The sequence below is a fragment of the Paramormyrops kingsleyae genome, chromosome 18, assembly GCF_048594095.1.
Source record: "Paramormyrops kingsleyae isolate MSU_618 chromosome 18, PKINGS_0.4, whole genome shotgun sequence".
NCBI classification, from domain to species: domain Eukaryota; kingdom Metazoa; phylum Chordata; class Actinopteri; order Osteoglossiformes; family Mormyridae; genus Paramormyrops; species Paramormyrops kingsleyae.
The window spans coordinates 20,791,661-20,806,923 of NC_132814.1; the positions used below are offsets into that span (position 1 = coordinate 20,791,661).

Sequence of the window (15,263 nt, forward strand, 5' to 3'; positions counted from 1 at the left end):
TGGGGTTTCCTCTGGGTACTGCAGTTTCCCCCCACAGTCCAAAGACATGCTGAGGCTAATTGGAGTTCCTAAATTGCCCATAAGCGTGCATGTGTGAGTGAATGGTGTGTTAGTGAATGGTGTGTGAGTGAATGGTGTGTGAGTGAGTGGTGTGTGAGCGTGCCCTGTGATGGGCTGGCCCCCCGTCCAGGGTTGTTCCCTGCCTCATGCCCGTAGCTTCTGGGATAGGCTCCAGACCCCCTGCAACCTGAAAAGGATAAGCAGGTTGGAAAATGGATGGATGGATGGTTATTTGGACACCCCCTCGACTAAATTTATTGTATTATTGTGGTGGATCCCTCAACCCCTCCCAAAGTCCAAGGCCGATTTTTAATTCCAGTTTAGCCCTGCCTGCTACTATAGTTACATGATATATACTGTAGATTTAGAACAACTCAAAGTAACCATATTACTAGTACAAACATATTTATATACACTACAGTATATGGACAAGTATTGGGACACACCTCTTAATCATTGATTTCAGACCCATTGCCACTGCAGGTGTTTAAAATCAAGCACCTAGACATGAAGTCAGGTTTACAGACATTGTGAAAGAATGGGGTCATTCTGAAGAGCTCAGTCAAGCATGGTCCTCAGAAATTCCCACAGACACACCCCAAAATCCTGTGGAAAGCCTTGCTAGAAGAGCGGCAGCTGTTATAGCTGCAAAGGGGTGCCAACCATTTTAAAATGCATTTTAACAAGTCGGGAAGGTCCTGTGGGTGGAATCCGCGGGTTAAACTCCGCCGAGAGGGGAGAGAAGGGCGGGAGCTGCCGATCTCCACCTGCAGGGCGGACGGGAGAGCGAAAGGGCCGGCCGGGGCGGCGCTATGGGGCTGAGGGAGCGGCTACGGTCCGGCAGCCTGGTTGCGGATGCGCAATAGGCGCAGGAAAAGCGAAGCGGCCGGTCACCTGCTCCGTGAAGGTAAGGGAATACCGCACTTTGTCCGACGCATATAATGGCATCACTGGCCACGTTCTGGTTTGAATCACTTTTTACCTATGCTTGGTTCTCCTACGTGCGTTACAGATTTGTATTCGTGTTGATTGTATTACACACAGAAATACGTATACTATCATTTAACCTGCTTAGTGTGAGACGACCGCCATCCCCCGGACCCACTCGATTAAATCTGACAAGGGGAGAGGGCGGTTCCCACGAGAAAGTTTGCCTAGCACGGGATACGAAATGTATATAAAATTAGCTGAAGCCCCCCTAAATAAGGTAGAGAGCCGCATATGTTTTGAGTGTTCGATTAAAAGTGAACGAACTTCTTACTCTGAAACATTTAAACAGGCTGCAAATCTCATCCGACTTAATACTGTTTTTGTTTTGGAGTCCCAGTGGCAAAGTCATCTTTACAGGAGTAACATGTTAACCGGGGTTGTTTAATCATTATCTACAGTTATTTGATAATAGTGAATTTCTGTATGAGAGCTAGGGCTGGGGTGATTAATATGAAGAAAACGTATTAAAATACTCACCCATACATCCATCTTCCATCCGTTAATCCAGTATAGGATCACAGCTTAAGTTAAACTAATTAAAGGCTTTTTTTATTTTGCAGGTGGCACTCTGCGTGTTACGTTTACAAAGAATTACTATATGCTTTTAAGACATTATGCTAATTCCGGGAAATTTGGTTTATGTTGCAACATACTTTTTCGTAATTTCACCTCATATATGGAGCCTTGTTATTTTATTGAAAGAGATGTAGGGGGTCTCGGCGGCCAGTTAACCTCAGTATTCATTCTTTATCTGATCGGGTAAGTACATTCACATCGCGAATAAAATACATTCAGCATAATGAGATGTTTCTTTTAACTTTACAAAACGCAGCTTTTCATATGCTGTGCAACAAATGTGTGCAATTAATGTAATTTTTAGTAATAATCTGTCGGCAGCATGTTTGGATTCCACTTCCAGGGAACCCTATTTCTGTGTATGCAGATAGATGGACCGGGGATTGCTTTACTTCGAATTAGTGTTTTGTTGTCCAATTACTATCCACTGACTCTCACCACCTGTCCTGTGGTTCACTTAATGCAGGGGTGGCCAATCTTATCCGCAAAGGGCCGGTGTGTATGCGGGTTTTCGCTGCAACTCCCTAATTAGATTACTAATTAGAGGACTGATTGGCTGAAGAATCCTCACACCTGGGTTTGAACAGCTGACCTAAAGGTTATCCCAAAAACCTGCATACACACCGGCCCTTTGCGGATAAGATTGGGCACCCCTGACTTAATGGGTTAACCGGATTTTGCCAACACTGAAGTGCTCACCGGTATAGAAATGGTATGAGTGAGTTTATTAATCCCGAAGGAAATTGCAGATTTACAGTAGTACAGTAGTAGTCAGTAAAAATGCATTAATAAACTTGATAATAAAAATGTTTATTGTTGCAAAGAATGTTACAGAAAGTATCACACATTAAGTGTGTATGTGTATAAGTCTGCAGGATGTCGCATTTTTGCATGCCTGTTTGCACGTGAACGGGTGATTCCAGCCGAGTCACAGGGCTAAAGTGTTGCGCGTATGTTGTATTCATAAATCAGCAAATAGTGTACATATTTAGCAATCCTAATTCTTTTTGGATTATAGAACTGAAGAATGAAAAGGCGGCCATTATAAATGTGTGTTTGTTCATGTACACATTGATAGTTGCGCAACAAAGTTCGTCGATCTGTCAATGATTAGCCATTCCTGTGGGCCGAGCCGGTATGAAGTACCGTGTTTTTCTCTGTCCGCACTTCTCGGCACAAACCGACTTCGTCATACCTGCCGAAACGGGGGAAGCAGGTTAAACCGAACGCAGTTTAAAAATAAAATCCAGCCAGCAAAATAACATTCCTGCCAGAATGACGTATGTGGGCGTCGGCCCTGAGCTGGGGGCGGGGCCTCTTGCTGCCAGTCTTTGGTGCCTGCTGACGTTTGAAGTGCTGAAAACACTCGGCGAGGTGAACCTCTGTGCTTCTGCGTGTAACTGGATGTGTTATAATGGTGTGAAGTCGTGGCTTTGTACACTGCCTGCTCCCACCCCCACAAAAACCGCACACTTTATATTTCGTCGGCTCGCCTTTAGCTTTGATTATGGCGCACTTTCGGCAATCCATAGTTTCCACGTGCTTATGCAACATTTCGACATTTTTTTCATGAAGTTTTACATTCGTTTTTGTCAATCGCTTGTTTTGATGGTAGATGAATTGAACCACTCCGTAAAGTCGTCTTCTGCAAATCCCAAATACTTTCAATACGGTTAAGGTCAAGACTGTGTGGTGGTCAATTCATATGTGAAAACGATTCCTCATGCTCCCTGAACCTCTCTTTGACAATTTGAGGCTGATGAATCTTGGCATTATTGTCCTGGAATATGCCCATGCCAACAGGAAAGAAAAAATCCATTGATGATGGATGGAGGTGTAACCTGGCCATTCAGTAGATTCAGGTACTCAGCTGACTTTACTTTATTGCTGGATAACATTGCTGAGCTGTAACAATGATCCAATCATTGGCTCATCTAGTGAGCTGACTTTCCCTCAGTCCCTGGATATAGAGAAGGTGAATAAATGAAGACTGAGAAAAGAGAGGAGAATAATTATATGCCAAAAAAGAGAGCAGCGTATATTGTAATAATAGTTAGCAGATCATGCCGTCCAGAATGATTTGGAGGAAGATGAGAGATCGTGTGAGTCTGGGATGGCCGTGCTGCCGTATAGTGCAGTATTTTCCCGCGTCGACTATCGTACGACATGTGGCACATATTAGGTAGTATAGCGCAGTTGGGCGAAACGTCACCTGAAATTTATTTTTCCATACATTAATTTAAAAAAAATAACCTTCGGTTGTACGTGCGAGCCATCGTACATCTGGTACAGTCTGTAGAGTATAACGAAAGTGGATAATTGGCTGCCACATATTCCTGTGATGGACCAGTTCAGCCTGATCTGCTGTTTTCCATTTTGTCCGTGAGTTTCTCTGGGAAAGCAGAACCGACATGGGAACCTAGAGCTGGAACTATAACGGCAGTTTTGTTCGTGTTTATACCACAAACACACGAAAACTGCTTAACAGACAGGAAGCAGCGAGTAGTTATTAGAGGCACAATGTCACAGTGGGCCTGTGTTCATAGTGGGGTACCACAGGGTTCAATTTTCGGACCACTATTGTTCCTAATTTCCATTAATGATATTGACACCAATACATACAGTAAACTGGTTAAATTTGCAGACAATACCAAGGTGGTTGGTGTAGCAGATACTGATCTAGCAGCAGAGAGGCTACAACGAGATCTTGATTTAATTAGTGACTGGGCTGATACCTGGCAGATGAAATTTAACATAGATAAATGTAAGGTAATCCTTGCGGGGAGCAGAAATATAAAGTACAGATATTTTATGGGTTCCACTGAAATAAAGGTTGCTGATTATGAGAAAGACCTCGGTGTGTATGTTGATGCTTCCATGTCCCACTCTCGCCAGTGTGGGGAAGCAATAAAAAAGGCCAATAGGATGTTGGGTTACATCTCTAGGTGTGTGGAGTTTAAGTCAAGGGAGGTGATGCTACGATTATATAATTCCTTGGTAGGACTCCAACTAGAATATTATGGTCAGGTTTGGTCACCATAACTTAAGAAGGACATTGCTGCCTTTGAAAAGGTGCAACGGAGGGCTATGAGAATGATTCCTGGTCTTAGAGGAATGTCTTTTGAGGAGAGGTTAGCTGAGCTGAATCTGTTTAGCCTTGAGCAAAGGAGACTAAGGGGGGACATGATCCAGGTCTATAAGATTCTAACAGGTCTGGATGCTGTTCAGCCAAATGGCTATTTCAATATTAGTTTAAATACTAGAACTTGTGGCCATAGGTGGAAATTACCTGGAGAACATTTTTAAATGAATTTGAGGAAGTACTTCTTTACACAGCGTGTAGTTAGAGTATGGAATAGTCTTCCTGCTAGTGTAGTGCAAGCTAAAACCCTGGGTTCCTTTAAATCAGAGCTAGATAAGATTTTAACAACTCTGAGCTATTAGTTAAGTTCTCCCCAAACAAGCTTGATGGGCCGAATGGCCTCCTCTCGTTTTTTAATTTCATATGTTCTTATGTTCTATATGTATACATATAAACACGTTATATATTACATTTATTTAGTAAGTACTTTTATTTAAAGTGACATACATTTTTTTGGAGGGGGAAAGCAGGGTTGGACGATTGTTGAAGCAGCTAACAATTAAGGGCCTTGCTCAGGGGCCAAGTGATGACATCACTTTGCTAAACCTGGGATTTGAACTGGCAACCTTCCGATCACAGGCACAAGTGTCCTAACCCACTGTGCCACACGCAGCCCCTGTATAGTTTAGATATAATAAATGTATCAGTTTATCTCTGTATTTATTCATTGTCAAGCCACATATCTTTTTCAGGGGTGGGTCTGGAGCCAAACCTAAGCAGCACAGGGAGAATACACAGTGTCACACATGTGGGGGGGATTCAAGCCCACAACCCTGCAGGTGCGAAGCAGCACTGATGCTAGCTATATAACGGCAAGCAGTATAATTTAGACCAGGGTTTCTCAACCCGGTCCTCGCCAATTGGGAGAGAGCAAAAACGTGGACCGTCTGGTGGTCCCCGAGGACTGGGTTGAGAAACCTTGATTTAGACTGCTTGTATTATGCAGTCGACCATTAGAACACTCCATCAGAGCCCCACATGGTTTGACGACCACCAGGGTTGAGACGGCATACCTGGACGATGTGGAGGAGCTGTCTCTGTGGTAATAATTTGGACCTGGATATCTCTGAGAACAACACCACTTACTAACACAAGTTAGTAAGTGGACTTACTTACTTACACACAACACCAATTAGTAACTAAAGTAAGGTATAACTGCAGTCTGCACTTTGATGATTTTCTCATATTTTTGCATAACTTTTATCTTTACTTTTATATACTTTGTATACATTTCTGTATTTTTTATAATTTACGTTATCCTTCTGCTTTGTTTTTTTGCACAGTCTGGAGTAGCAGCAATTTCATCTCACTGCTGGTGTACCACTACATTCATGCATGTGACGAATAAAAATCTTGAATCTTGATTCTCTCATCACCGAGTAAAACACAGGAGGGGCTGTTAACATTAGTGCTGGGGGGCACCAGGCCTCATAACCCCCCTGCCATGGGGAGTAGGAGGGCCAGGCTGGGTTAGCTGTGGTCGGTTTGCTGGTTTACGTTGCGAGATACTGTCCCCCAAATGCCCCCCCCCCCCAAAGTGCCTCCGTATGCTTGGTCTGTGCCCCTGCTCCGTGTTTGGGGGGTTATGCATGTGTCCCTGCTTGTGTTTCCTAGGATAGGGTCCAGACTCGCCGAGACCCTGTATTAAGTAAGCAGTCATGCCCCAGAGCAACTGGGGGTTAAGGGCCTTGCTCTGGGAGCCAACAGTAAAACCACTCTGCCGACCCTAGGATTTGATCCAATGACCTTCTGATCGCAGCGCCCTAACCCACAGAACCACACAAAATAGGAGAACTGTCCTAACTTTAGAGGAGTGACTTGCGTGTGTTTTTATGCATTATTGTATGTGATCTAACACTATCCCTCCCCCACACCAGCAGAGGGCGCCGGGAGTGCCGCCACGCCCTTGTTCTGGTGTGATGCCAAAGAGTGCCGTGTGGCCAGGCAGCATGACTGTGGAAGGCATCCCCAGCGTGGCCTACGATGGCAGCTGTGACAGTGCGGTCAGCCTCGGCCCTGCCCTTGTAAGTGGCAAGTCTCCTTCTAACCTTCCTCTCCGTCCAAATTCATCTCACCATTTAGTGAGACCCACACTTCAACCTCGCACAACACAGCCGGACTTATTGCAGCCATCAGGAACGCTCTCGGAAAACACCATTCAGACCCCTTGTGCTTTGAGTGACCCCAGCCAAAGCGAAAATAGATGGAGCTTGCTAGATTAGTAGACCGTAAATTTTATTTCAACGGTTAATTTAGGAGGGATTGCTGGCTGCACAGAATGTGCTCTTTTTGTGTTTGTTTCACTTGGCAGACAGTTTTATAGTGACTTGCTTTTACGGTTTTAAGATACAAGTTTGCTATACAAATTACGCTGGTCCTAAACTCAAGAGCAGGCTTTAGTGATGGCTGTATTTTAAGCACATGAGACATATCAAACCTCGGGCTCTATTTAAATTTAGTTCAATAAATTCTTAGTGTGGTTTCTTTCATATGGGTCTTGGGTAAATATGTAGCTGGGTCGACTTGCTTTGCCAGGTCATTAAACATTGTTTTGTTCACCACGGTGTGTCAGGGTTGGAGGGCAGAGGCAGGCGGGTGAAGGTTCTTACCTTCGTCCCAGACGGAGCTGCGGTGCGATATTCAAAAAGACGCCAGTTAGGACTACGGGCACTTTGTGGCTGGAGGGGCACAAGCTCCTCAGAGATCTGAAGCGATCTTGCAGGGCTGAGGCAGCTGCAGTCTGCCTCTGAAAGACACCCGTGTTTAGATTGCCATTCCACCGGCGTCATGTGAAAAGTAAACACCTGTCAGCTTTTGAAATTCCTTCGATACCCATGGCCACCGCCTGTCGAGCACCTTATAGCTTTCAAAAAATCACCTTTTCTGCTCTGAAGCTTCCATTCTAACTTGGAACTAGCAGGAATCAGCACCCTGGAATATCACGTTTCCTTTTAAAAACTGGTTAGTCACCATGATGCTGTATCAAAAAGAACAGTAATCATGGTCATCCTGCATGGTCCCGCGTCATAGCTTCCACGGTCGGTCACGGCGGCGACTTTCCGGTGTTTGTCGAAGCTGGACTTCCACCCCTGCTAACCGGCCCTGGCCCATGTGTCTGTACTGCAGAGCAACGGCAGTCTGGAGGACCTGTCTGCGGCGGAGAGGGAATGCCTGATGTTCCTGGAGGAGACCATCGAATCCCTAGAGGCTGAGGAGGATCACGCCTCGTCCAGTATCACGGATAGCCCGACGTTCGAGACACCGGCCTTGTCTTGGAGTTTGGACCCACCCGGTACAGAGCGCCTCCATGTTTTCTAAAGCCAGTGGTTTTGTCAGGAAACTAATAATACTGACTAACTATTATAATTGAGGACCAGTAACCAAAACCTGCCATTATTCTCTTTCTCTGCTAGAGATTGAGAAGAATCTACCAGGTAAATTCCATGGTAGTCTCAGTATTTTCTGTGTATTTGACTTTATGCTTCATCTTCCAGGATGGGAAGGCGACGGGGGTACAGGGGTGCAAGAATTACGAGACCCCCTCCCCCCTGCCCCGCACATGGGACACAGCGACCGCACCATTCATCCTGGAGTAGACGTCTCACCGCTGAAAGCGACACAATTAAACACAGAACTGCCTGACCAACCAAGGTCCACCGCAGAAAGCCAGAACCATGAAGGTCAGGACAGTGTCCCACCTGAAGTCAGCCTGGAGTTGATCCCACCTCCGTTAGACTTCAGGGATGATCCATTGGAGCAGAAAGATCCAGTCATCAGGGGTCCACTTATCCACAATGACCTTCAGAAACTGCAAAATCAAGCCAGTCTCAAGAAATCACCTCCTGTATCTCCTGACCCCAAGGGGAAACCTCTTCCTGAACATACCCTCAATGGCAGCATGCCATCTTCGCCTACTGAGGTTGTACCCATGCATGAGCTCGGTGAACAAAAGAGCAGCCCACCCACGGTGGCCCCCAAGCCCAAGAAGCTGCCTTCCAACATCATCCTGAAGAGCCACAAGACACCAGGGTCCAGCCAAGACTCTGCATCTCCAACAAACAGCACAACTACTTCCCCCAGCGAGAGGCTGGTGATGGACCCACAGAAGGTGAGGATGGAGGCCCTACGTAAAATTGGCCTTTTGAAGGCTGATGACGTTGACTGTGGGGTCACCCACAGTCCTGGCCACTCCCCCAAGTCTTACAGATTTTTCCAGCTCCCTACCCCACCCATCAGCCCTTCCTCCACCTTCTTACAGTCGAGCGATGTTAACATTGTTCCAGCATCTGCCTCGACCTTCAAGGAGCTCCATGAAGCGAGAGACAGACCAGCTCTTCCAGGGGGGCATCAAGAGCAGGTCAACAAGCCTGTGAACTTTCCTGGGGTCAAATCTGCATCCTTGGAGCGAAGCCCCTGCAGCCCTAGAAGGCATCAGGCCGGTCGTGGCTCCTTTGGCAGCCATCAGGGCCCCTCCAAGGCCATCGGCAACGGCTCCCCGTCCTCCGAGCACAACTCAAGGCCTCGACCCGCCTCTCTAGGCAACAGGCATGACTTAAGGGGCAACATTTCGCTGCCGAACACAGATGCTAAGGCATCAGAAGTCAGGGACAGGGAGAAGGTGGCCCCCCAATACGTGCTGGGCCCCCCCAAGCTCCCGCGCTCGCAGGGTGTCAGTGTAGTGATCAGCCCCCGCGGAGATGTGGGCGAGGCCCGCCGAGAGGCACTAAGGAAGCTGGGGTTGCTAAAGCACTGAGGCTCCCCTGCTCCTCAGGAAGCACCTCTGAGCTCAGGGCTGGAGCTCAGCCTCCCATTGGCTGGTTTATCCTGCAATAGTCACACAGGAGAACGATGTGAGAAGATCATTCATCCCACTGCCACTAATGTGCACCTTCTGGGACACAGATATGTAAATACCTGCTGTACTGTATATGGGATTGTTTGTGACGGATCAGTCTGAGCAAATCTTTTTTTTCCATGCATATCTTAAATAGTATCACTGTCTTTCATGGCTGTAAGAATTTTAGTTTTTAGTGAAGCTGAGTAATGTAACATTTAATTTGTAATATAAGGTATAACCGGTGGCCCTGTAATTAAGCATGAAGTTATGTAATGAGCTACGGGGGGGACTGTGATGTACCGTTGAGAGAGGTCCTTCTTAGAATGTGTTGCATTGCAAAGATCTTGTTACAAGAGCAGTGTGGGATATCATGTTACATTAAACCTCCCAGCTGTGTGTGTGAATGTGTCTCGTTAATGTGTACGGCTTAAATATGAAAGGCTCAGTGTGTTCTGTCTGGGCTCATTCTGAAGGAACTGTTGTGATCGATCATAGGAGATATTTATAATGAGGTCTTTGGGCGTCTGTTTGAGGAGGCTGTCTGGGTTCGGCTCTGCAGCCAAAATCCCTGCTGAGTCTCACCAAGTTTTCATACTTGAACAAAGTGATCTTCTGCAGGTGTACCTCAGAATGAGCCAACGGGGATACTTTGGCGTATCTGCCAGCTTCAACAAGGACCAGCTACGATCTTCTTTGTGCCCAATGTCACAATTCCATTTATCTGGCATTTTATAAGGAGGCTTGGTTGTTAAACATGTCATCTGTGTGTTTTTTTTTTTGGTATACGCTACTTCATGAAACTGGATAAGTCGTTGGAAGATTAGCTTATTTTTAATATTTGTGGAATTAGTTTAGGTTCTTATATAAAGGTCATTTTGTAACATTCTCCTCCCCCTACCAAGCAGATGAAATTGAGAAAGGCTTGTATAACAAGAGTGTGCTGGTGTTTTTTTTAAGTGTGATGTGGGTGTGGATGAAGCTGCAGATTCAAGCCAAGTCTTCAGTCTACGGGAGTGTGTACGCTGTCACGTTGTGAAGACTGTTGTCATTGGTGTCTAATGAAACTCCCAGCATAACCATTAAGGACAGAGCTGGATGCTGCATGGGCCATCTGCTCGCGTATGGAAGGTACCATTATGAATCTTACATGGATTTACCTGTGACCCATCCCTCCGGAGCTGTGAAACTTGAGAAGCTGCAGACTTGACGGCCAGGTGTGTCGCAAGGAGGTGATGGTGGCTTTCTGCTCAGATGCTCGCCACGTTATCTGATGTGACAGGACTGGTCTGACCTGCTCTGGCTGGTGCCCAAAACACTGTGGTATTTACATTAACTCCTTAGCAGAAATAACATTTGTGCACCATACTCGTTCTTTTAAGTGTAAGCTGGTAACACCTACTCCAAGATGTGTCCTTCACATATGCAAATTAGATTCATGCATTTCCTTGTTTAGAAGACCCCTTCATGCAAAGTGACATACACATTACAGAAGTCAGGTTCAGCCAGTCACTGAAGCAATTGGGGGTAGGGGACATTACTCAGGGCCCCGGTCACTCTTCCAACCATATAAATGTCACGACAGTTGTTTGTAAATGTAATGACAGTTTGAGATCTTCTCAGGTAGCTTACTTTCGTTTCACGACAGCACAAGAAGAATGAATACATAAACTTCATCACTTTATACACTGCCGATCCAACACAATTATAGACAAAAACGAAGCAAAGTAATCGTTCTAGTTATTTAGATGCATATTATTCAAAAAGGGACAAATGGCCATATAAAGATATAGCTTTGTTCACCTGTCATATATGGAAGTACACCTGTGGTACACCTACAGTATACGGAGGTACACCTGAGGTACACCTACAGTACACGGAGGTACACCTGTGGTACACCTACAGTATACGGAGGTACACCTGAGGTACAGCTGCAGTATACAGAAGTACACCTGAGGTACACCTACAGTATACGGAGGTACACCTGAGGTACAGCTGCAGTATACAGAAGTACACCTGAGGTACACCTACAGTATACGGAGGTACACCTGAGGTACACCTGCAGTATACAGAAGTACACCTGAGGTACACCTGCAGTACACGGAGGTACACCTGTGGTACACCTACAGTATACGGAGGTACACCTGTGGTACAGCTGCAGTATACGGAGGTACACCTGAGGTACAGCTGCAGTATACAGAAGTACACCTGTGGTACACCTACAGTATACGGAGGTACACCTGTGGTACAGCTGCAGTATACGGAGGTACACCTGAGGTACACCTACAGTATACGGAGGTACACCTGAGGTACACCTACAGTACACGGAGGTACACCTGAGGTACACCTACAGTATACGGAGGTACACCTGAGGTACAGCTGCAGTATATGGAGGTACACCTGAGGTACACCTGCAGTATATGAAACTGAAGTATAGCAACCTGTTTTCTAATTCACTTTAACTGTCTGAAACTCTTACTGTCAGGAAAGCAGACAAAAGCACCAAACACGCTGTTATAGACAACTGCCAAAATTTATGATCATATTCATAGTTTTTTAATGAGAGCTGAATACAACCATCATTCCAGTCCATCCCTGACAGAAGCACGTTCCAGCAGAGACATGGAGCCCATCTTAAGGACCTAGGGCTGGTCATGATGACTGTGGTACTATGTGCAGCACCAGTCCTGATCCATGAGACTTTCAGGTACTTAAAGCGCTGCCACTGTAGAGTGACACTTAATCACCCTCTCCGGGCTGTGCTCTGTCACGGTATCACATTCACACGCAATTTCAGGCTTTCTTTCTGCAGAGAGTGCGTGCAGGACAAAGACTGCCTGTAGTGGAAAAGCCGCCATCTGTGTGAGGGTGTGAGCCTGTTTTCAAATGACGTTATAATACATTGTTTCTTTCTTGTCCCACCCGTTACTCAGTCTGCTTGTAATGCTCGTAATGTACAATCTGCCTCGCTTGTATGTGGCATTGAATTAAAGCGTCCGCCAAATAAAATAAATGTAATGTGATACTTTCGCAGTATGTCGGGAGTATTTTGGCTGCCATATTCCTACTATACGCTAGAGGGCAGTGCAGGTGCGCTTAGAAACCCGGTCCTTGCTAACGACGCCCCGAAGCGATGATCGTTCTTTTGGCAATTAAATTTTTTAAGGATTATAAATGACATTATAAGCTTTTTTTCACTTAACACGTGTTTTCATTTAAGTGAGAATATAATTCTGTTTAACGACCATGGGCTGTTCTTTTGTTTAACTGTGATATAAGAGGGATATTTTATCTCTAATGTGGTATTCAGCACAGCTAAAAGGTGCATCCCGCATGGGTTAACCTATTAGTAGCACAAGATTTCGGTCCTATGATGAAACACATAATGTGGCCGCCCACCTTGTAACTGCTCATCCTGGTCAGGGACCCGGGGGGGGGGGGGCTGGAGCCTATCCCAAGGAGCCCAAGGCTGGGGTACAACCTGAACGGGATGCCATAGTCATCATGGGTACATTCTCATACCTTAGCGGCTCCAAAGCCACATTGTTTTTAACTTATTACTCATTGAGAGTAACAAAACCGGAGGCTGGATTTTTATGAGCAGTCAAACTAGAATGATTAAAGGAATCAAAGAAATTGCTTGCATATTTAAAAATCACGCCTGGTATGTGTACAGGGTGTTTATGAATCTTATAGTTTGATAAAACACCAAATAAGTTTCTCTCTTTTTCTTTAAGTGTAGTGCTTATTAAATCTGCATCTGCAAACAAGCTTTTGGAGGGACTGAGGAGTTCAGGCCTGTTTGGTCCCCCGAGGTTTTCCATGAGGGTAATCAGTGTTAGATATCACCCCTGCAGTCATCGGCATTTGATATCAGTGAGATTTACTGATGAATTACCCAGCTGCACACCAGACTGCAAGACCTTTATTTTGTCTCTGAACACACTGGGCTGGAGAGCTGCCACACGGCACGTAGCGCGTCGGCTGGTGTATAACACCCCCAGGCTCAGCTAGTGGGTACTTCCTACAAAACCAGGGTGGCACCAGGTCCCTCCAGCATAACTGGCCTTGCGGGGGATGTATCAGCACAAGGGATGTACCAACATGAGGGATGTACCAACACAAGGGATGTACCAGCATGAGGGATGTACCAACACAAGGGATGTACCAATACATGGGAGGTACCAACATGTGGGATGTACCAACACAAGGGATGTACCAATACATGGGAGGTACCAACATGTGGGATGTACCAACACAAGGGATGTACCAACATGAGGGATGTACCAACACAAGGGATGTACCAACACAAGGGATGTACCAGCATGAGGGATGTACCAACACAAGGGATGTACCAGCATGAGGGATGTACCAACACAAGGGATGTACCAACATGAGGGATGTACCAACACAAGGGATGTACCAGCATGAGGGATGTACCAACACAAGGGATGTACCAACATGAGGGATGTACCAATACATGGGAGGTACCAACATGTGGGATGTACCAACACAAGGGATGTACCAACATGAGGGATGTACCAACACAAGGGATGTACCAACATGATGGATGTACCAACCTGGCCATGTACCAACACATGGGATGTACCAACAGGTGGGATGTACCAACATGATGGATGTACCAATCTGGCCATGTACCAACACATGGGATGTACCAACACATGGGTGTAGCTAGAAATTTGGCACTCCCTGAGAAAATGTCATCTTGCCTCTCCCCCGCCCAATTTTACATATAATATAAATTCAAGGGCCCTTCTACAGATCTGGAAACCCTGTATCTGACAGGGTATCCATGCCCTCGCTGCTCTCCTGAATTGGAGCTGTTGGGTGTAACCAATACAAGGCTTGATGCAGGACCTACGGACTCATGGTTGGATAGCAGGGCGAAGAAGGTCTAGCTGACAGAAATGTCAGAGGGAAAAATACAACCTTTTGTTTGAATTTTATGGGAGCTTTACGACCCATAAAAACTATTTAATGAGGATTTGCTTCAGTATCCCTTTGATATAAAGTGGCAGGCTGTCAGGCAGGTTACGTCACAGAGCCGCAGGTGGGAGTGGTACCAAGCGGTCAAACTGATGCTCTCAGTTGGCGGAGCCATTACAGGTTGATTACAGGTTATAAGACATGAGTCAGCAAATTAGCATGTTGTCATAATGAATATTTGCCACATAAGGGAAAGTGCCTTTCTGGTTTGGCCCCTGGAAGGTGAGTCGGAGGAGCTGTTCAGGCCTCGCCGCATTCGTCCCGGCCGGCTGCTGTTCAGGCCTCGCCGCATTCGTCCCGGCCGGCTGCTGTTCAGGCCTCGCCGCATTCGTCCCGGCCGGCCTTTTGTTTATCCCCCTCCGCCATACTCACTATGCTATTTTCCTGCCCTGTCAAGACACCCCCACCGATTTGGCCCCTTTCACAGCCTGACACTCTGCCTAACAATGACCAATTTGTCTTGCGGCCACGAAGAGTGAAGACGGTGACCCCGGAGGTGACTCAAGGATCGCGGCCAGGCCTGCCTTCATCATGAGAAAAGCGCCAGGACCCCTGGGTTGGGGAGGGGGCAGACAAAAGAGGCGCTCTGCGCCAGTTGCACAGGAAATGGTTTGTTTTGATGGAGTGCGGCGCCCCCACTAAGCCTCTGGTGTC

General features: G+C 46.3%; 1 protein-coding gene across 4 annotated transcripts; it reads left to right on the plus strand.

The window, feature by feature from the left end:
- Nucleotides 1-812: 812 nt before the first annotated feature.
- On the plus strand, nt 813-10,009 carry LOC111837033 (specifically androgen-regulated gene protein). Of its 4 annotated transcripts, none has more exons than XM_023798780.2 (4): nt 813-967; nt 6,646-6,792; nt 7,895-8,060; nt 8,263-10,009. In XM_023798780.2, exons 2-4 carry the CDS (start codon nt 6,688-6,690, stop codon nt 9,519-9,521), a joined length of 1,530 nt encoding a protein of 509 aa, XP_023654548.2. In that variant the 5' UTR covers nt 813-967; nt 6,646-6,687; the 3' UTR covers nt 9,522-10,009. The 4 variants fall into 4 exon arrangements, with proteins under 4 accessions (XP_023654548.2, XP_023654549.2, XP_023654547.2 ...); XM_023798781.2 differs by having other exon boundaries at nt 6,649-6,792; XM_023798779.2 differs by lacking the exon at nt 813-967 and adding an exon at nt 2,246-2,338.
- Nucleotides 10,010-15,263: the final 5,254 nt, after the last annotated feature.

Bases quoted from the DNA above. Each gene is read 5' to 3' on its own strand.
- LOC111837033 (XM_023798779.2), top strand. The intron at 6,793-7,894 runs GTAAGTGGCAAG...TCTGTACTGCAG, and splicing joins TCAGCCTCGGCCCTGCCCTT to AGCAACGGCAGTCTGGAGGA. The intron at 8,061-8,262 runs GTACAGAGCGCC...TTCATCTTCCAG, and splicing joins TTGGAGTTTGGACCCACCCG to GATGGGAAGGCGACGGGGGT.